Source organism: Mus caroli, unplaced genomic scaffold, assembly GCF_978045245.1.
Source record: "Mus caroli unplaced genomic scaffold, Mus_caroli_1 scaffold_20, whole genome shotgun sequence".
Classification (NCBI taxonomy): Eukaryota; Metazoa; Chordata; class Mammalia; order Rodentia; family Muridae; genus Mus; species Mus caroli.
Window position 1 is genome coordinate 4,193,035 of NW_028227275.1, and position 21,022 is coordinate 4,214,056.

At 45.4% G+C, this 21,022-nt stretch overlaps 1 protein-coding gene across 11 annotated transcripts in view; it reads left to right on the forward strand.

Annotated features, from left to right (window-relative positions):
* Positions 1-21,022, forward strand: part of Ablim1 (actin binding LIM protein 1) — a 287,337-nt gene that overhangs the window by 225,839 nt on the left and 40,476 nt on the right. For all 11 annotated transcript variants that reach the window (XM_085833839.1, XM_085833836.1, XM_085833834.1 and 8 more), the window contains 4 exons: positions 10,128-10,215; positions 13,629-13,687; positions 15,945-16,028; positions 19,344-19,391. In XM_085833839.1, coding sequence (XP_085689965.1) covers positions 10,128-10,215; positions 13,629-13,687; positions 15,945-16,028; positions 19,344-19,391 — 279 coding nt within the window. The remainder of the gene's footprint in view (positions 1-10,127; positions 10,216-13,628; positions 13,688-15,944; positions 16,029-19,343; positions 19,392-21,022) is intronic.

The following is a 21,022-nucleotide window of genomic DNA, read 5'->3' on the forward strand; positions in this document are numbered from 1 at the left end:
GCATTCCATCTCTTGTTTAGCTTTTTACCAGTGGGGTCCTTTGGATTTTAATACTTTGGGGCTGTTGTGAGTAACAAGACTACAGACTTTCTCACCCATGGCTAATGTTCTGTAGACATTAGACTTCTTTCTGCTAATTTAACACATACTAGTGAGACATTTTTCTGTTGCAGGGTAAGGTTGTTCTCGGCTTTCTGAAAGACTACGAAAGAGGTTTCCTTGTGTGGCATTAGCAGCTGCTGAGCCCCAGTGTTTTCCCATCCTTAGGAGCCCCTGCAGAGTCAGCTTTTCAGAGATAAGCTATTATGACATTGGAATATGACTATGCTTTTCATTTTATTTACTAATGACTAAACAATGTTCAAAATATTTCTATGCTTATTAGACATCCATATGTCTCCTGGCTGAAGTATCTGTTTAAGTCTCTGAGGGGCAGGGGACTGGGATGTTCACAGTGGCAGACGGCTTGGCTGTCACACAGGCTTTGGGTTTGACTCCTACCACCACCATTGGTGGCAGAGCTCGTTGGGTTTTGTCATTGTTAGTTTGGATGGTGGTCACTTGTTTGTTTTGCCTTGGTTTTCCCTCCTCTTTGGTGATGCTGGGGATTGACCAAAGCCCTCATGCATGCAGGACAGGGGCTCTTGCCCCTCTCCCTTTGCCCACTGTTAAGCGGGCTTACTGGCTTCCTGTTACTACGCTGCTAGATTTACTTACAGGCTCTGGATGCAAATCACTTTTCAGATGTATGGTTTGCAAAATTTCCCCCTTGTCTCTGGTAGATCTTTCTCTCTTCATGGTATCTTTTCTAAGGGAGAAGGGGAGTTTATCAGTTTTTCTTCTACGGATCAGTAGACCGTGCCCTCAGTATAACATTTAAGAAATCTTTGCCCAAAATAAGATCATGGGGACTTTCCCTGTGTCCTTATAGGAAATGTCAGACTTAGCTTCTGTCTGTGTGTCTATGACCCGTGGTGGTTAGTTAATGTTCTCAGGTGTTTGGCAGGACTCTCATTGGATATGGATGCCCAGCTTTCCCACAAGTATTTGTTACTTTGGCAGTTGCTGGAGATCGTCTGCTCATAAATGTGCGGGTTTTGTTTTTAGCCTCCCTCTCCCGTTCCACTGCTCAGAGGACACTGCTGTGTTGATTGTGTGGTGTATCCAAGTAAAGCTTTAAAACCAAGTAGCTCCAATCATCTCCATCCTCATCTTTGCTAAAATGTTCACTGATCTTGGCACTGCCGTAGGAGTTGTACCAGCCCCTCTATTTGCACACATAGTCATGCTGAAACTTTGGTAGAGAATTCGTTGAACATTAGCTCTGACACATACCTGGAGTCTCAGAATGGGGAGGTAGTAGTGAGATGATCAGGAGTTCAAAGTCACCTAGAGTTTGAGGCCAGCCTGGGCTACATAAGAGCCAGTCTTAAGAAGCCAACATATAAGTAAAACTTGGATGTTGCTTATGTCCCTTTGGGATGCATGTATGTATTTGCAGGTAGTATTTATTAAATACTACTAAGTGACAGAGATTACTTTAAGATGTTTAATTGTTTGGAAGGAGTCCAGAAAGTGGTAACAATGTATAAAATGCATTCCTCGTTTCCCTGAGATGTTGTACCTGTTTGTTTGAGAAGGGAGTTGCCTGCCCTCTCTCTGGTTTTAAGAAGGTGGCAGAAGCAAACTAGAGTTATTTTGTGTTTCCTTGTTTTTTGAAAGCAAGTTACCATCCTCCTTGTAACATAGTGGTGATATCTGCGGCACAGTCTAGAAGCTCAGGAAGACTGTAGCTGGTTCGGCCTTGGAGTTCCAGGGGGTTTTCACCCACGCAGGTTGGATTTGCACAGGCTTGTAGTGCCTTCTGGGCTTGGTGGACAGATTTATTCACCTGTGCCAGGATACAAACATGGGCCCAAGGCCCACCCTCATTTGATGGTGTATCGGGAAAAGGCCTCCCGGAACAGATGAGTGGGGATCCTGGAGATCAGGCCCGTCCAGTCTCTGTGGAAACCTCTCACAATTCAGGGAGGAACCAGTGGCTGCACAGGAGCAGAGTCAGCAGCCCTGCCCTCCCACCCATGCTGAGCTGGGATCCTTGGTGCTTCCAGTCTCCCTCCCCGCCCATTTTCCTGATAGGCAAGCAAACATCAGGTCCTTGTCCCTCCTCTGGCTTCCTCATCTGCTGTCAGGTGTGGGGCTTTGATTCCACCCAGAGCAATGTTTTCCTAGTGAATGGTGACCTATATTGACTCTTAGTATTTATACTTTTTTTTTTTTAAGAGGGCTGATTTCTGGGCTCCACTCTAGGGCTACTGAATATATCTTTAAAGGGTTCCTAATTGAGAAAGCTCGTTGGACAAAGTGTCTTCCATTCAACCACATGAACTTGAGTTTGGATTCTCAGAGCCCACAAAAAAACTTGGTGTGGTGGTTCACACCTGCAATCCCAAGACAGGGAAGCTGAGGCCAAAGGGTCCCCAGAATGTATTGACTGTCCAGTCTAGCTAAATCAGTATTGTCCTAGCCAGTTTGCCCACGTTGGTGATCTCTAGGTTCAGTGAGAGATCCTGACTCAAATAATAAGGTGGAGAGCAATGCACACCCACACAGCACACACACACTCCGGTCAGCACCGAAACAAAAACCTTTTAAAAGATAAAAATAAAAGAGTCCTGGGTTTTGCTGACACACAACAGATCTGGTGCTTTTAGAAGGGAGTTTGGTGAGCCTGTATTCAAAGATCAGTTCTGCATTTCCGCTCTGAATGAATTGTTCATTTCAACATCAGCTCCTTCATGCTGGATAGGTCCACTACACAGCCCCTACCTCTTTGGAGTACTGTGAGACATGCTACTGAAAATACCTTGTATGGTAACCTGCACAGAGCAAGGCTAGCCCCAAACACCTGTGATTATAGTCAAGACCCGGGATTTAACACTGAGTCCCATGTGTCACTGTTTCTTTAAGAAGGGAGATGTTTGTGACCTATTCTTGGCCACATCTATTAAGATGCTCAGATCACAGCAGGCCCCATTTGAACCCTTTGATCAATTGTTTTAAAACCCTGATTCCCACACCATCTGCTCTGCCTTCTGGGAATAGGTGGGACATAAGTGATAAACTGACAAAGGTCAGCCTGAAGGGTTTGAGTCTGATGTCCTGTGCACTCTGTGCACACTCCGAGGAGAGGACAAAGGGAAACTAAGAGGGACAGTTGGCACCCTGGAATCTAAATTATGGTCCCGGGAAGGGCTCCTTGATTGTGGTTCTCTCTTCCTGTTGCCTATAACCCATTCAGTTGACCAAGGGCTAGTCAGGGCCCCAGGATCCCTCCTGGGTATCAGACATTATGGAGACAAAGCTCTATTCCTACCAGCAAGAATGTCCCTCCACTCCCCAGGTGGCTTTTGCTAACCCTGTCCCAGAGTGTCCCTGTCCTGGAGTGTATAGTCATGTGAGATCTCACTCACAAACAAGGTCTGACATCTGAGTGGGAGGTGAGGTTGTGCTGTCCCCACTCCAGACTTTTTCAGAAAGTGTCCCTGGGAACTTTGGGAAGGTAGTAACAGAATTGAGGTTTCACGGGTACCAAGCTGATTCCCAAGCCTTAGAGCTACTCCATGTCTGTAAGGGACTGAAAACTTCTTTCTTTTCTTCCAGACAGCTACAGGTCTAATAAAAACTTGGTATCTTGCATGACATCTTACCATAGATAGCATTTCCTCCGAATTCCAGATTATGTATTAAAAATTGACTAAATTTTGTAAGAACTAACAATATGTTTTTGATGGCACTGTGAACGGTGACTGTTTGTTGTTGTTGTTGTTGTTTGGTTTTGTATGTTTAACATTTTTGGATGGACAGGAAATCCAGCTAGGTAATCAAGCTGTGCATGTCTTGTGGCATCCAGTGCTAGCTGGAATGGATATAGTCGTTTAATAGGAATTTCTAAAATTCTTTTATTTCTTTTTGAGGCAGGGTCTCACTGTGAAGCCTTGGTTGGCTTAAACTTGGTTGCTATGTAGCTCAGGCTAGTTTCTGAATCTCAGAGATCTGCCTTGCTTCTGTCTCCCAAGTATGTTTTTATATGTGTTTTAAGTAATTAAAAAGCTGGCATGAGGTTATTAGGGTTTCTTTGTCTCGTTAGTTTTTTTTGAGACATGGCCTGGCTGAGAACTCATTAGTAGCCCAGGGTGGCTCTGTGGCAGTAGCCTAGGGTGACTCTGTGGCAGTAGCTCAGGGTGGCTCTGTGGCAGTAGCCCAGGGTGGCTCTGTGGCAGTCCTCTTTCCTTCACCTCTAAGGCCCTTGGATTACAGATGTGAGCCACTGTGCCTGGAGAATTTTCAGAGTTGTTTTGCTGTTTTGGTTTGGTTTGGTTTTGTTTTGTTTTTTTCCAGTGGAGAATAGACTTTCCAGAACTCATGTGATGGCATTGCTAGTGTCTCAGGCTTAGGCATAGCTAGGGTTGCAAGCTGTGTGCCTGGAGCTGGTACCTGGCAAACCATCACTCAAGCTGTTACCTTCCACCACAGAGCCTGTGCTGTGCTTTGCACAAGCCTGCACCTCTATGAGAAGTTATGTCTGCCCCGTTTGCTATTTATTGCTCATTAGCTGAAGAACTTTCCCTTTTAAAACAGTCTCCAGTTTAAAGTTATTGGTCCATTTGCATATGATTTGCATATGGCCCTACCTGGTGTTCAGCTCTGTACTCAGGGCTTGTCTGTGAACTGCCCTGGGCATCTATATAAAGAGAAAGGAAACAGGGGTTGGTAACTCACCCACCCAGAGTAGAGGCTCTCTTGTCCTTGAGCCCTAGGGGCCTGCAGAAAGTTCAAAACTGCTATTTGTTTCGCAGAGTCTCCACCAGACATGGATCTGTTAATGTGTTTGGCCTGCAAAGGTGGAGCAAGCACATTGAAAGATGGCTATCCCTCTCAATGGGGTGTCAGCTACTGATTTACAGAGTAGAGCCTGGCCTCACGGCCATCTCTGCAACTGTGCATCTGTGACGGTCTCTCCTTTGTGGTCACCAACACTGTGTAGAGTTCTGACAAACTTCATACTTTGGTTTTCTTCTCAGCCTTACCAGTTTGATGGGGGAAAAAAAATCAAATCATGTTTTCCTGGTTATCACTGCTAGGGTAGAACTAACTTAACTTATTAACTAACTTCTAACTAACTGACTAACTTACTAACTAGCTTACTTGTCCTCTTTCTTTCCCTCTTTTTTCTCCTCCTCCTCCTCTTCCCCTGTTGGGATTTTTTCTGTGTGAATTATTCACATTTTCTTTGGAAATTGCCCTTTGCCCATATTGGCATTTATGTCTCAGGACGGGCACTCCTCAGACATGCTGATTAATCCTTTGCCAGAGACAGGTGACAGAACTTTTATTTTAATTTTCTTTTAATTTTCTGTTTAGAGAGTTGTATTTTTATATACAGATCAGCATTATTTCTCTTTAATATTTTTAATTTTTTGCCTTTCTACCCTATTTATTAAACAAATCTATGCACCCTAGTCGTTATATAATTTTATTTCCATTTTGGGGCTTTGTAAACTCATAAAATTTATGTTTTATTTGGTTGTGTCAAAAACTGAGATTTCTGTTTCTGTAAATGGATGACTAGCTCTGTCACCACTTATTAGAAACCTACTATTTCAATCATTTGGAATATCATTGTGATGCTCAAATTTATACACAGACAGCTGCTTCCAGTCATCTTTCCTATGCTGTTATCACTGTACCTTAATTATCTTAGTCTTAGAATTTTTAAATCAAGAAGGGGAAAAAAATCTCTTTGCTAATCTCTTTTTGAAAATATGTATTTTTGTGGTTTTTTCCCTTAGGAATGTGTAGAAATGCCGTCAAGAATGATAAAGGAAATGCCTGTGGGTGGTTTTTTTTTTTGGGTTTTTTTTTTGGGTTTTTTTCAAGACAGGATTTCTCTGTGTAGACCTGGCTGTCCTGGAACTCACTTTTGTAGAGCAGACTGGCCTCGAACTCAGAAATACGCCTTCCTCTGCCACCCAAGTGCTGGGATTAAAGGCATGCGCCACCATACCCGGTACCTGTGGGTGTTTTAATTGGGAATATACTATATTAGCAGGTATTTGTAGATAAGTCAACATTTTGACAACATTTAGTAAAATTTGGAGTTACTTCTATTAAGGTCTTTACATAAGTTATGTACATGTCTTTATACACATCATGCTTTGCATGGTTTATTTGTTGCTGTTACAAATTGGAATCCACTTTTCCATGGCATTTTCATGAATAGGAAATAATGGGGTGTGTGTTAAGTTACTTCAAAAAATTCTTTTATTGGTGGCTTTTTTATACTTACTTATTTTTCTTGAATTCTCATATTGGTGTGGGCACCAAACCTTTAGTGTGGTGTCTTAGTCAGGATTTCTTTTCCTGCACAAACATCATGACCAAGAAGCAAGTTGGGGAGGAAAGGGTTTATTCGGCTTACACTTCCATACTGCTGTTCATCACCAAGGAAGTCAGGACTGGAACTCAAGCAGGTCAGAAAGCAGGAGCTGATGCAGAGGCCATGGAGGGATGTTCTTTACTGGCTTCCTTCCCCTGGCTTGCTCAGCCTGCTCTCTTAAAACCCAAGACGACCAGCCCAGAGATGGCACCACCCACAAGGGGCCTTTCCCCCTTGATCACTAATTGAGAAAATGCCTTACAGTTGGATCTCATGGAGGCATTTCCCCAACTGAACTCCTTTCTCTGTGATAACTCCAGCTGTGTCAAGTTGACACAAAACCAGCCAGATCAATTGACCCCTTGTCAACTTGACACACAAACACGTCACTATTAGGCCTCAACCCTTATATCCTTATTCGTCCTCGAGATCTAAATAATTTTAAAGGTCCCACAGTCTTTACATATTAAAAGTTCAAGTTCTTTAAAATATCCAATATCTTTTAAAATTCAAAGTCTTTTAAAAATTCAGTCTCTTAACTGTGGGCTCCACTAAAATTCTTTCTTCCTTCAAGAGGGAAAAATATCAGGGCACAGTCACAATCAAAAGCAAAATCAAACTCCAGCTGTGTAAAGTCTGGGACCCACTCACAATCTTATGGATTCCTCCACGGGCTTGGGTCACTTCTCTAGCCCTGCCCTTTGTAGCACACACGTTGTCTTCTAGGCTCCAGCTGCCTGTACTCTACTGCTGCTGCTGTTCTTGGTCATCTCATGATATTAGCATCTCCAAAACACTGCTGTCTTCCGCTACAACTAGGCTTCACCAATAACCTCTCATAGGTTCTCTTCATGATACCAAGCCTCAGCTACTTTGCATGACCCCTTCAGTCCTGGGCCATCAATTGCAACTGAGGCTGCACCCTCACCAATGGCCTTCCGTGGCCTCTCACAGTGCCAGGCCTCAGCTGCTCTCCATGGCGCCTTCATGCCTTCAAAACCAGTACCACCTGGATGACTCTGACACATTACTAAGTCCAGCCACAGCACAAGGTACAACCTTGGCTATCTCTGGAACACAGCCTCTGTGCTCTCAGAAAACAGTTCCCAGATGTCACCTCAGTGATGCTGGTCTCTTCTTAATCACCGCTAATTGCTTAGCTCCAGTAATGCAAAAGTTTCACTTTAGTAGTTCTGGTATCTTGTTAATCTCAGTTGATTCTTCAGCCCCAGCTAACCAGAACTACAGAATCTTCACAATCAAAACAGCAGTGGCCCTGATAAGAGTCTTTAATCTTTTCTCTTAAATTTCACAAGCCAGGCCTCCATCTTCTGCACTGTTCTCAACATTATCTTCCAAGCTCCTACACAACATCCCACAGAGCTCTTAACACCGAATGGATCTTCTAGCCCAAAGTTCCAAAGTCCTTCCACAGTCCTCCCCCAAAACATGGTCAGGTTGTCACAGGAATACCCCACTATGCTGGTATCAATTCGTCTTGGTCATGAAGTTTTGTCCAGGAATAGAAACCCTGACTTGGACAGGTGGTATTAATAAACATCAGTATTTTAGTCTTAATCCTGTGCCTAATTAGAATGTTTCTAGCATTTCAGTACAAGCTAAGGCAAATCAGCCATATCCACCTGCAGAAGTTTCTCTGTGGCCATAGCTCATCGAGGGCTGTGCGTTTTTCCACAGATGACAGCAGATTCCTGCTAAGGTCTCATCGGTCCTTTGCTTCCGGGAGGTTGCCCAAACTAACTTGAACGTCTGGGTAGACGTCCCGGCAAAGCCAGCCTGGCTTAGAAACTGAGTGAAAGCTTTCTTCTTCCTTCTTCTCCGACCTGATTTTGTATCTGTCAAGGGCAAAAGTTGCTTTGTGTTCATATACCTTCTCTTTCCACTTGCAACCCTGTCCCATTCTCTTCTCCAAATCAAACTGAGGTTTTAAAGTAATAAGAAATATCTTGTAGACTACATGTCCACCAGTTCTGAGACCTTTTGGGCAGATGTCACTGAAAAGTACCATGGTGTTGTTTACACTTAAAATATCTCTAGTAGCCTTTTCTGGTTGAGCATCTTGGGTGGCCTTCCACCGTGACCTTGCTCTATGGCTGCTGATTGGCCTGTAGCTTCTACAGGAGGATGTGAGACAGGAATCAGACCAAGCTTCTGAGTTACTGGTGAGGTTTCACACGGGGTCCGCAGCAGGAAGAAGCCACCTCTTTCTCAGGCGCGCCACTGCCCACTGCACATCAGGTTAGTTCTAGAGAAATGCTTTCTCCGAGCATATTTGATTATTCTGAGTCTTTGCTGTGCATGAAGGATCCTGTCTTGGTCAGGGTTGCTTTTAGACCATGACACTAATAGAACCCGACACCTGTCTAGAGAATTGTCCTTGTGTCCAGTGGCACTTTGCCTAGCCCCTGCTGTGATGACATCTGTCATATTTAGGTTTGTAAAATGCTAGAGAATTCTGTAGAGCCACCTCAGAAAATGCTTTCTCTGAGATCTCTGACAATCCCTGTCAAAGTGTGGATGTAAGCAGCGTAAAAGAGAATCTGAGTTTTACCACAAAGGCAGTAAATGATGTTTTTTAAAAGGACTTTCAGTCCTTGGTGCAAGCTGGATACAGCTGATTATTTTCTGAGTACTTAGCCAAGGTTAAATTTTGTATGTGTGTGTGTGTGCGCACACGTGTGGGCGCACGCAGGTGCAAGTTCATATGTGTGTGTATGCGTGCACATATTTGTGTGCCCATGCACATGTGTGTGTGCCCATGCACATGTGTGTATACCTGTGCACATGTGTGTGCCTATGCACATGTATGTGTACCTGTGCACATATTTGTGTGTCCATGCACATGCATGTGTACCTGTGCACATATTTGTGTGTCCATGCACATGTATATGTACCTGTACACAAATTTGTGTGCCCATGCACATGTGTGTGTACCTGTGCACATGTGTGTGTGCTTGTAGACGTGTGTGTGCCCGTGCACATATTTGTGTGTCCATGCACATGTGTGTGTACCCATGCACATGTGTGTGTGCCTATGCACATGTGTGCATGTATCTGGAGCCTTGAGGTCATGTTCAGGTCCATACACTTGGCTTTTTGAGGTAGCTTTTGTAGTTTGGCCCTGAACTTGCCAAGCAGGCTAGGCCAGTGGCACATGAGCCTCAGGAATCCATGTGTCTCCACCTCCATGGTACCTTCCTGGCTTCCTTCCCTGGCCATTGAATGTCAGGTGCTTTGCTAACTGGGCATTCTTCCCATCCCAATTCCACTGGTTTTTAGTGGGTTAATACTACCCAGCTTTAACCTCCACTATAAACTACTGTGTTAGTCAGAAGGTTGGAGCTTTGGGAAGACAGTGGATGTCTCTCCTGTTTGAGTTGTATGACTGAGAACTCTTCAGAAAAGCCTAGATGAAGAAGGATTAGGTGCCAGAAACCTGAAGAGACAAAGCCACCGTCATTCTGGGGATGAGCTGTCCTGAGAGCTCCTTTCAGGCCCGGTGAGGTCAACATTTTATCATTGAGGCCAACAGAATGGGGAGTCTGGCCAATCTGACAATTACTTTTTCTTCCTCAGAATCTTCTGTTCCAAGCCTTCAAGTCCAAACATGGGTGTCAGAGCCATTTAATAGACTGAGCTTGGTGTCTTCTGTTTTTGTCTTTTGTAGGCAGGCGACAAGCATTATCATCCCAGCTGCGCACGATGCAGCAGATGCAACCAGATGTTCACAGAAGGGGAAGAAATGTATCTGCAAGGTAAGACGGACTGAAGAGCAGACTGGGTCTGCTCTGCCTGAGAATGATGACCTCACCGTGTTGGTTGGGCTGTGTATTATAGAGGAGGGATCTTATTAGCCGAGCAGTTACTAAATCCATCAGGCGTGTGCCAGAGCTACATCACTGAGCATTAATCAGACGAGCAATTGGCACACCGCAGTGAGTGAGCCCCAGGGCCTGTTACTGAATAAGTTCACAGTGCTGCTTAGAAAGACTGGCTTCTGATCCTGTGGATGAGAGCGACCAGTGAGGGTCAGCAGTTGTTTCTCCAACTTTCCCCAGGAGTATGATTGGGGAAACAAAAGATCAAAGGAGAGAGAAAGTATTTTAGCCATTTCCAGAAGTGTTGCTTTTGTGAGGGAGGGCTACTCTGCCTTCTCTCCTCTCATGGGCCCTCGAGGAAGGCCTGTCAAGTCCAAGTCTGCTGGCGACTGGGTTTTGAAGAATGATGTCACAGACATTGTTGCACCGACAAAGAGGATGTGGTGAGATGGGGAATGAAAAGGGACCCACCCACATCCCTTTGAGAGGGAGGGGCTTGTGGTGGCAACTTTTTTAAATTAAAAATAATACTCTTGAGGAAATGTCTCCCAGGTAAAACCGCAACTGGCTCTGGTCCCTTCTAGAATTCCAAAGCTTCTTGGAGCAGCCATAAGCACAGATTTTCTTCCAGTCAGATAGCACCGTGATTGTAAGCATTCTGCTATTTATAGCTGGAAGAGTCATAAATTAGATGAGGATTTATCAGTACAATTAGCTCAAGCTGTAAGAGCCATTGCTCGCTTGGCTTGGTAATTACGGGGTCTTGGTCGCCTCAGCGAGTCATCTCCTCACTCTGTTTTACACACAATGCCGTGTGTGACTTTAATGAGTGCTTTGCTTTGCTTTCTCGGTTTTGTTTTTGTGCAACAGAGAAGTGTCTCTAGACATGAATGTCAAACGTTAAAACACAGGCGTGACTTCTCTCGCCTTGAAAAATTCGCATGGGTCTAGAAAATGCCAGTCCAGTCAGTGCCTTTTCAGGTCTAGCCTGAAAAGCTGTGGCAAACACAGCACTGAGTGTTGAAGGGCCGCGGGATGGCCACATCTGTGGTCTCTGGAGGCTTCACGGGACACATCTTCCCACAGATTGGTGGCACATCTGCACTGGTGATGGGCAGGTGCCACTTTGCACTTTATTTATTTTTTTCAGAAGGCCTGGTTAGGTCTGTATGCATCTCCAGGCCTGGTTTTAAGTATTAGTGCACCAATTACAGGCTCCCAAGTACATGGAAGCCTGTGTCTGCTAGGAATGGAGAAACACAGGCTACAGTGTGCTCTCTCTGGGTCCAGATGCTAAATAGAAAGGGAGTCCAGCTGTGCACAAATACACCAACCTCCCACATGAGCTGCATTCAGACCCCCAGGGCGGTTCTAAAGTTTCTCTGGAGTGGAGCTGGGTTACTGCTACCTGCTCTCTTGGCACATCTTCAAGACTAAGCTTTGTTTCCCTCAGCATCTGATGCTCTCTGGGGTCACAGGTCACATTCCCAGTGTGTTTGACCTTTGGAGAACAAAGCTGACATTGTGTGTGAACTGTGTCCTGTCTGGTGCCTTCTGCTTAGTAGAACCTCCCAGAGAATGCTTCTCCGGACCTGCCCATGACCCGTTGGTTCTCCATATCCACATTTAGAGATTTCCTGTGCCTTATAGTTAGAGTGGAGCCGATGTTAATATTGAAGGGACCTGCATGTCTGTCTGGTTTTTGTTTGACCTACCCCCTTTCTCCTCCTTCTCCCTCCCCCCATCCTTCTCCTCCTCTTCTGTGTCAATGATGCGAAGTAGAAATGATTATTCGATAGATTGAAATATTATTCTGCTGTAGAATACATTTCCTTGTCTTTGATAGTATTTTAGCTCGGCAGAAAATAGTATTCATGAGTTAATTTGGAGACTTCTGGTATACAGAGGTTGCTGCTTGGGAGTCAAAGTTGAGAAGATGCTGTACAGATACAAAGACTGGTGTTGCTTCTGAGACTCTGAGGCGCCAGTCACTAACGATCCAGTAATTTCACTAGTTTGAGTCTTTCCAAGTGATCTGTGTTCTTCAGACCCTCCATGTCTGAAGAAATACATGTGTGGACACAGAATTGACATATCATCCTTTCCCGTGGTCATACATGTATATGATACCTGTTATGTATGCATCCAGTTTTACACAATCATAGCACAGGTGCTGAAGTTTCAAGATAAGGACTTTAAGCTTCTTTTTTTTTTTTTTTATGGAACAGAGTTTATTTAGGGCATGGGGAGGGGAGTTGAGGATGGAGTAGAGATAGAGAAAGGCAGAGAGAGGGAGAGGGAACAGGGGACAGGTTGGGGGAAGCGGAAGGGGAGCGGACAGAGTGGAGAGGGGAGAGGAGAGGCCAGCCAGGAACATGTAGAGAGAGAGGGGAGAGGGGAATAGGGAAGAGAAGGGACAGAGAGGGTGAGCGAGTAGGAGAGTAAGAGCATAAGAGAGACTTCCAGCTTTTTAATTCTTTGATACCTGTGTCACCCATGAAGGTTCTTCGCAGTCTGAGAAAGGGAGATCTTAGAAGCAGGAACCAAAAATCCACCTCGTCATTACTTGACTCGTTGAAGCCAAAGGATTTTGTTCCTGTTACTTAATTAAAAAGTTGAAAGATTTATAAACTAAGTTTAACAACGTTGCCAATTGATCTGATTTCTCCTCTAAGTGTGGACAACTATAGAAATAGAAGAATGAGGGAAGAGAGACGCCTCAGTGGTTAAGAGCACTGTTTGCTTTTCCAGAGGTCCCAAGTTCGATTCCTAGCAACGACATAGTGGCTTACAATCATCTGCAAAAGAATCGGATGCCCTCTTCTGGTGTGTCTGAAGACAGCGACAGTGTACTCACATATATAAAATAAAATAAATAATCCTAAAAAAAAAAAAGAAAGAAAGAAAGCTTCAGTAGGTTTTACACCTGGACCTGGGCCATTGAGTTTGACTCTACTTCTCTTCATTAAGTGGCTTGGGTGTTTTGATGGTTACTTAAGTAAACATGGCTTTAATTCTAAGATCAAGTAGAACCAGTAGTAAGGACTCAGGTCTCAGGTGCTACTTTTTAAAGAACAATGATTTATGTTTAAAAAAGAAAGACAATGTAACCCTATTAAAAGGGAAACATCTCTTGTGTGAGGCTGCTCTCAGACTGCATTCTGTGGCCCTCCATTGTGCCCTGTGTACAGCAAGTTCAGAGCTCACCCAAAGGGTAGAGTTGACTTCACGGTCAGAGGTCACATGTGGGGCCCTGGGCTGGGGAGAGAGGGCTCTGGGGAAAGTCTGCTTAACAGGACTGTGCCTTCTTCCCATTTCCTCTATTCCCACGGTTCATTCTGTCTTTCCAGGTTCTACCGTGTGGCATCCCGACTGTAAGCAGTCCACTAAGACAGAGGAGAAGCTGCGGGTAAGGAAGGGGTCAGAACAGGATGCTCTGGAGGTCACCACTGTGTGGTCACTAGCTCCTGGGCTTTGGGGAAGTGTTTCTCATGGGCTTTTTTTTTCCTTATAGAAAACCTGAGGCCAAAGTCCAAATGGCCAACTAAGAGGGTTCCCTCCCACCGTAAATATGTTGTGATTGTTGTTCTTAAGCTTGTGTTGGACTCTGTTGGCCTTATCTTGGCAGTCAGTGTCTTAGGAAAGTACCCAAAAGTCATACAGCTAGGGGAAAATGATTCATCAAGTAGCCATGGTAACCCTCTTGGCTTAAACCATCATGCACCGTTTTGCCTCAGACTCTGTAACTATTGCTTAGCTCTGATGTGGTTTGCTCATTTCTGAAATCCAAGTTCAAAAGAGCAGCCTCTAGCTCCAAAGGGTACAAGTCACTCAGGCATAAAAACTTAGGGCAAAGATAATGCTGCCATCAGCTCTATGATTGGGTCGGTCCTCAGAGCTGTCCTAGAGAGCAGAGTTCCACTTCCGGAGTTGTAAAGCCCAGACTCTAACCTAGAGCCTGGCCTTGGTCCAGATTTTCACGCAGGGCTGACTTTTCCTCACAGTGATAATCAGGCTTGATCCCAGCCCCTCTGTTTAGAGTCCCAGGGGAAGGAAAGTGGAGTCTGACTTTAATCTTCTTGCTGGCCCAGGGAAAGAATGGTTTAGATTTATTTTTGAGCCGGACTCAAGACTCATGAGCCCCCTTGGCCTACCCTTAGTAGGCGCCCATCAAAGGAATGGTTAGTGTATTTTTCAGGTCCCTTCGCTGCCCCCTCTGGACTTGTAGGCCCTGTTTTCTTATCTCCCTTGACTCTCATCTCCTTTTGATTCTCATCACTGGCGTACATGCAAGCACGGGAGCCTTTACTTTGTATTTTGTTATTATCGGCAGGCTTTAAGTAGAGGAAAGAGAAAATCTCAGAATAATCGAGGGCCAGGGGAAAGCAAAGGGATGTGCCTGCCGATATCGGAACGGCTTTCCCTGCTTCTGACACGCAGCTTCAGTATACACACACAAACACACAGCTAATAACTAATGGCCCCCTAAGTCCATTCATCCACCAGGCAGACTGAGCTTGGAATTTGGAGGGAGCACAGGTATTCAAGCAACAGGCTACCTTCCCAGAGCGTTGGAACTGGTGCCTGTGGACACTTTGTTCTAGGGATATAAAACTGCACTGGGGCTCCTGCCTAAAAACCACCCAAGGAGCCAGGCATCCATCCATCCCACCTCTACAGGGTGGCTTTTGTTTTCTAAAGAATCCCGCAACCCCCCCCTTTTTTTTTAAAAACTTCATCCCTGATGAAGTCTTTGTGCAGAATGGACAGGAATGTTAATGAGGCCAGATGGAATGGGCCGGGCATATTTTCTCTGTAAGGCTAGCTGCAGTTTGCAGAGCCTCTCCCTAAAATGATTACGAAACAAAGCAAACCCTTGAACACATCTCCGCGGAACTCTCTAGAGAGCTTATGGAAAAAATGAGTAAAAGATTTCACTGGTTCTGGCCAAGAGGAATGTTCTTCCTTTGTTTTGTCCCTTCCGTAAGCTTTGCAGAAAATTGCAGTGCTTTTCTCTCCGCGATGCCCTCCCTGGGTGGCAGGCTGCCTCGAAGTCACCATCATCCATAGGAAGGGGCTGGCCTCACCTGAGGGAAGTGGTTCTGGCCCAGAGTTGGGATATAGGCTGATGCTGGTGAGGCTTAGAGCGGGGTACGTTTTCAACAGAGGAATTAATCTGGAGTGCCTGAAGGGTGTGTCTACGCACACTTCTTGAGCCAAGATTTCCTGGCCTTTTAATCACATGTCAAATTAGAGCAGTTTCCATAGCAAAATGAAAATGTTTGAAGACTCTGAGCAACGCCAGAGTGAGCCATGTTCTTGATATTTAAGAACTCACTCACGGGGTATTTGTAACGATGGTCTTAGGGTCCCTCCTGGGGCATCTTGTCCTTGTGCCATAAGCACAACAGTATCAAAATAATTGCAAAGGACTCAGTGAGGGGGTCAGGATATAGATAAGAATATAGTGGATAAATATGCTGTGATTTGGAGACCAGTTGATATTCACTTCATAGGGCCCCAGATTGACCCCTGAAGCTGCACACATGTCCGTCAGTTGCTATTTATTGTCCATTTTCCTTCAGTCCTTTTATGTATTCTTCATAGTATTTCTGAATGAGGCTATTTTAAAATTCATTCTTCCTTTCTCTCATGTTTCATGGCAGCCACCAAACATCCCGCGCTCTTCATCCGATTTCTTTTATCCCAAAAGTCTGATTCGTCGCACAGGACGGTCCCCAGCTCTGCAGGTTGGCGCTGTGTGGCTTAAAGCGGCTGTCCTAGGCCCAGGCTTCCGTTGCTTCCCCCATCTCCCTCCCCGACCCCTCCCCAGGCTGCTTTTATCTTCTAACTTTCTCAGCTCCTGTAGAAGGTAGCAGCTTTCCTCGCCCCACAAGTGCTCCTTACACCCCCACTTGGTTGGTTTTCTTCTCTGATGGATGCTTGCCTTCTGAGCAATGGCTGGACTGACGTTTTGATTAAAGCTAGCACGCCAAAGCCGCTGTTTGATCTTGTGCCCCTACATTTGTTCACTGAACAAATATTTTCCACACACTCAGTACAGTGCTGGGCTGGAAGCTGTGTATCTAGTCCTTTGTAGGGTTAGCAAAGACTCATGGGTGCTGGAGAGATGGCTCAGTGGTTAAGAGCACACTGACTGCTCTTCCAGAGGTCCTGAGTTCAAATCCCAGCAACCACATGGTGGCTCACAGCCACCTGATGCCCTTTTTAAAAAAGAGAAAAAGGAAAGAGAACAGAAAAGACACACGGTGAAATAGACTCGGAATTCGATGCAGAGGTGGGTCGTGTGGATCACGGTCTTGGGGATGTCAGATAAGGAGTTCCTTAGGGGCAGTTCTAAGATAGAAGCAGCCTGTAAATTTGAGGACAGATAAGATTTAATGTGAAGGAGGGGAGAGCTGGGCATCTGGAAGGGCACCTGGAAGCTGGGAGCTATCGGCAGCAGTGCCCACAGTGAGGGGAGGAGTAAGAGAAGGGGAAGCCAGCCAAGTCCTGCAGAATTTTCAAAGAATTCCTATGAGAGTTGGTCTCATAAGACCTTACAGGAGAATGCTGACACGCCTCTCCTCCAATACACCTAGGTACCTTCCCCAGTCTCCCCCTTGGTGAGAGAGGAACTGGTATTGAAACCCTGGGTGCTGTGAGCGTATTAGCCATCTTCTCCCCACTGTGCTCAAGTAGACAATGACAGAAAAACCAGGGGCTCCCGGAGTGTTAACTGCTGCCTGCACCAGGAGCAGGCGAGACTCTGAGCACCTGCGGAACCACAGGCAACTCCTCAGAAGCGACTCCCGTGGGCCCGGATGAAACGCTTTCCAAATCTCTGCTGCACAGCCAGCACCTGTTTGATCTGTGTGCCTCCACCTCCATCCTGAGCTATCCAGACCCTCACTAAGGATGACAGTCTTGGGGGCTTCCATTTTTACTCAACTATCATGTTAGAGAAGCTGAAGGTGGAAGGAACCCTTTAGAGAATGGCCGCTGAGGTTTTGTCTGTGACCTGAGGCTGACAGCAGACCACAGGCTTGCAGAGCCTGTGAAGAGCAAGGCACTGCGGACTTGGGCTCTTCAACTCCAAGCCTCAGGCCCTGCCCCCTGGTGCCTGCCTGGTCACCAGCTTGGTTAGCATAGAATCTTTATTCTATTTTTAAAGTTCAACCCAAGTGCAAAGCTCCCAAGAGACAACAGAAGGGAAGTTTCCTGAAACTGCAAGAATAGCTGAAGGTTGTCCCTGCTGCCAATGGGCCTGCTTAGAGCAAGCTTCCCTTTCTTTTTTTTTTTTTTTTAAAGATTTATTTATTTATTATATGTAAGTACACTGTAACTGTCTTCAGACACTCCAGAAGAGGGAGTCAGATCTCGTTACGGATGGTTGTGAGCCACCATGTGGTTGCTGGGATTTGAACTCTGGACCTTCAGAAGAGCAGTCGGGTGCTCTTACCCACTGAGCCATCTCACCAGCCCCAAGCTTCCCTTTCAATTCTAGAACATTCTTCACTAGCACTATCCACCTCCCCCATTGATGCTTTAGTCAACTGATGCTTTTTTCCTGAATTGAGGAAAAGCAATATTTCAAATATGGAGTTTTACTTGCTTCTAATTTGTGGGGCAGGGTACTCTGTCCCCTTTAGTTTAAGAAATTTGGAGCAGAGAGATGGAGCTGGGGACCTGTATTTAATAACATCTCCTCCTCTCTTGGCCTTGTTCTAACGGGACATCTGATTCCCATTATTCAGCCATTAAAAAAAAAAATCAATGAAGTCACCATTAGCTCCTCTCAGAAAGTTGTAAACAGCTTAGGGGCCCAGCAGAGAAAGCATGATGTTTGTCAAGGTTTCCTTCAGTGGTGACAAGAGATGAGGGTTGCTCACCAGCATCTTTCAGAAGCCTGGGAGCCGCCAAGAGCTCCAGCCACTCAGAGCCTTTAAGCTCCTTTCACCGGCACAGCAGCCCTTTGCACCGTGTACATGAAACAGCTGTGGTGTTAGGTACATCGGCTCCTTCCCTCTGGGGACAGTCGGGACTCCACACTCCAGAAATAAGACCTGGTTTTTGCTGCAGAACAGCCACCTTCTAAAACAAAAGTCATTTTTAAAATTTACATCTAGAGGTCACTCCTTCCGTACCTCTGAATTACAGGTAAAAGTTAAAAATTGAAGCTATGCTTAAAGGAAACACGCTCTGATCGATTACTTGGAGGAATTAGCCCCATGGGAGCAGCAGAGACATTTGCACGTAGGCCAAATGTTGAGCATTGCTGATTCATGATACTCGGAGCACACAGCATTCTCATGGCCAAGTGTGGAATAGCCTGGCATGGGTCACCATCATTCAATTTATTTTTTAAGATCTATTTATTTTATGTATGTGAGTACACTGTAGCTGTCTTCAGACATACCAGAAGAGGGCATCGGATCCCATTACTGATGGTTGAGAGCCATCATGTGGTTGCTGGGAATTGAACTCAGGACCTCTGGAAGAGTAGTCAGTGCTCTTAACCGCTGAGCCATCTCTCCAGCCCCATTTGCATTTATTTAAAAAAAAAAAGTTCTCCTGCTGCTGTTCATTGAAAGCAAAGTCATGAATTGACCAAATGGCACCAGGCAGTTTCCTTCTGGAACCCATTCATTCACCTGCATGTCTTGCAAATCTATGACAGACCAAACAGAACCCCATGTGTATTTTCCCAAGGAGATGGCTGCCCAAGGCTGTGTGTGTGTGTGTGTGTGTGTGTGTGTGTGTGTGTGTGTGTTTGTAGAACAAGGAAGCCACGTGGCTTGCGATCTCATTAATGTCACTGCAGTATCCCCTGCCTTGTTGCTGGTGTTTGGTCAGCAGACAGTCCCACAGAAACAGCCAGACCCTCAACCTTAACAAAGGCTGATGGTCCTCCTGAAATAGTCTCTGGTTGGGAGGTGTGTGTACCTAGGGGTTCTTTCTTCATCTTCCCCAAGCCCTAATGGTTTCCCTGAAGGAGTTCGTTTCACCTCTTCCTTATATGCAGTGTGTACAGATAGATTCTAAAGGGATCCCTTCTTCTGCAGCTTCTGTCGCCACCCTGTCTGATGAACTCCAACAAAAACCCCAGGCAGGTACTGTCACCCCAGCAGTGCCACCTTCTGCCAGTAGCCCTACTAGCTGCTCCTAAGATCTTTGATCTGGTTACCCATCACCCAGTAGTTTCTCTCCCCTTCTTAGAGCATGGCTTTAGATGGAGGGAGCCTTTGCATCCCTGTGACTGCTGAAGGGGGCTGGGAGTGGGGCAGCAAAGAGCTTTCCAGCTCTCTCCTAAGGTAAGTAAGTGGAGATGTCATTTCTCCACCTACAAATCCAGAGTTCTGCTAAGTGCTTAATGCCTTAAATATAAAGCTTGTGGTAAGTTGGAGCAGAAACACCGAAACTTCTTTCGCTTTACTCCTACTTACGATACTGTAGATCTGCTATGGTTGCACAGATAGACAAAGGGATCCAGTGACAGGCAGTTAGAAAGCTTTTCAAAGGCTTACTGGGAACAAAACCCGATAGATAGCCTTTTCAGCATCCTGCTGCTGAGCAATGGCGACACAACCTTTTGCTCTCCTGGTCATTTGAAGTGAGTTTTTGGTATCCCAGGGAGGTCTCTCTCCATTTACAAAACAAAACAACAGCACCTTTCTGAAATCAAAAGTGAGGGTGGGAAAACTGCTGAGGGAACCAAAAGCAGAGGAAACTTCCTTCCTGAAGGGCTGAGTGAGGTGAAGGGCTGAGTGAGGACAGTTCTGTGCAACTGAGGTCCCGGAGAAGGAGGCTCCTTCCTGCTGTCAAAGATTCAACTATTTGTCCAATCTCCTCAGAAAAACACTTCAAGAGACCACAGCCATACACGGCCCTTTATCTACCCTTGCTCTTCCTACACACCCTACCTGAGTTGTAGCCCAGCACTAGGGAGGCAGAGGCAGGCGGATTTCTGAGTTCGAGGCCAGCCTGGTCTACAGAGTGAGTTCCAGGACAGCCAGGGCTATACAGAGAAACCCTGTCTCGAAAAAACAAAACAAAACAAAAGAAAAAGAAAAAGAAAAAGAAAAAGAAAAAGAAAAAGAAAAAGAAAAAGAAAAAGAAAAAGAAAAGTCAGCTTTGTCTTTCTGACTCCTCTTGTAAGCTGTTGGTTTTGTGCTGTGTGGATACAAAGTGTTTAAAGGAAGTGAAACAAATGTGTTTTCTTTCAGCAGCTGCTACATCTAGCAGTTTCCTTTTCTGAGTAGAGGAGGGAAGTGGGCGGTCTTTGGGATAGAATTTGAAGTCACCTCCATGTATATTATATATGTATAATATAGACAAGAGAGTGGTTTTTCTTTCCCCATCTAAACACTTGGAAGGCAAACTAGTAACAAAAACTGCTGACCAGTGAGTTAATGAATCCAGTTCATGCCAGGTTGCCAGGGGACACTGGGCATCTGAGTTGAAGTGAGTAATGTAGGTTAAACATACACAATGTGGGTCACCTCTTGGATTTAGACGCCATCCAGTGAGGGACACTGGAGGTTAATAATAAGGGCTTTTGAAGAGACAGCGCTCAGGAAATGAGGGCTTCCAGGTTGACGTGAATTTTGACTTGGGTGGTAGTATGCAACATACTGGAGAACTGGGGCTGTCAGGCACTGTCTCGGTCACAGTGCTGAACTTTGTAGCCATTAGGGGTGGGGGGAACATAGCTGGAAAAATAGGATGGCTTTGTTTTGGTTTT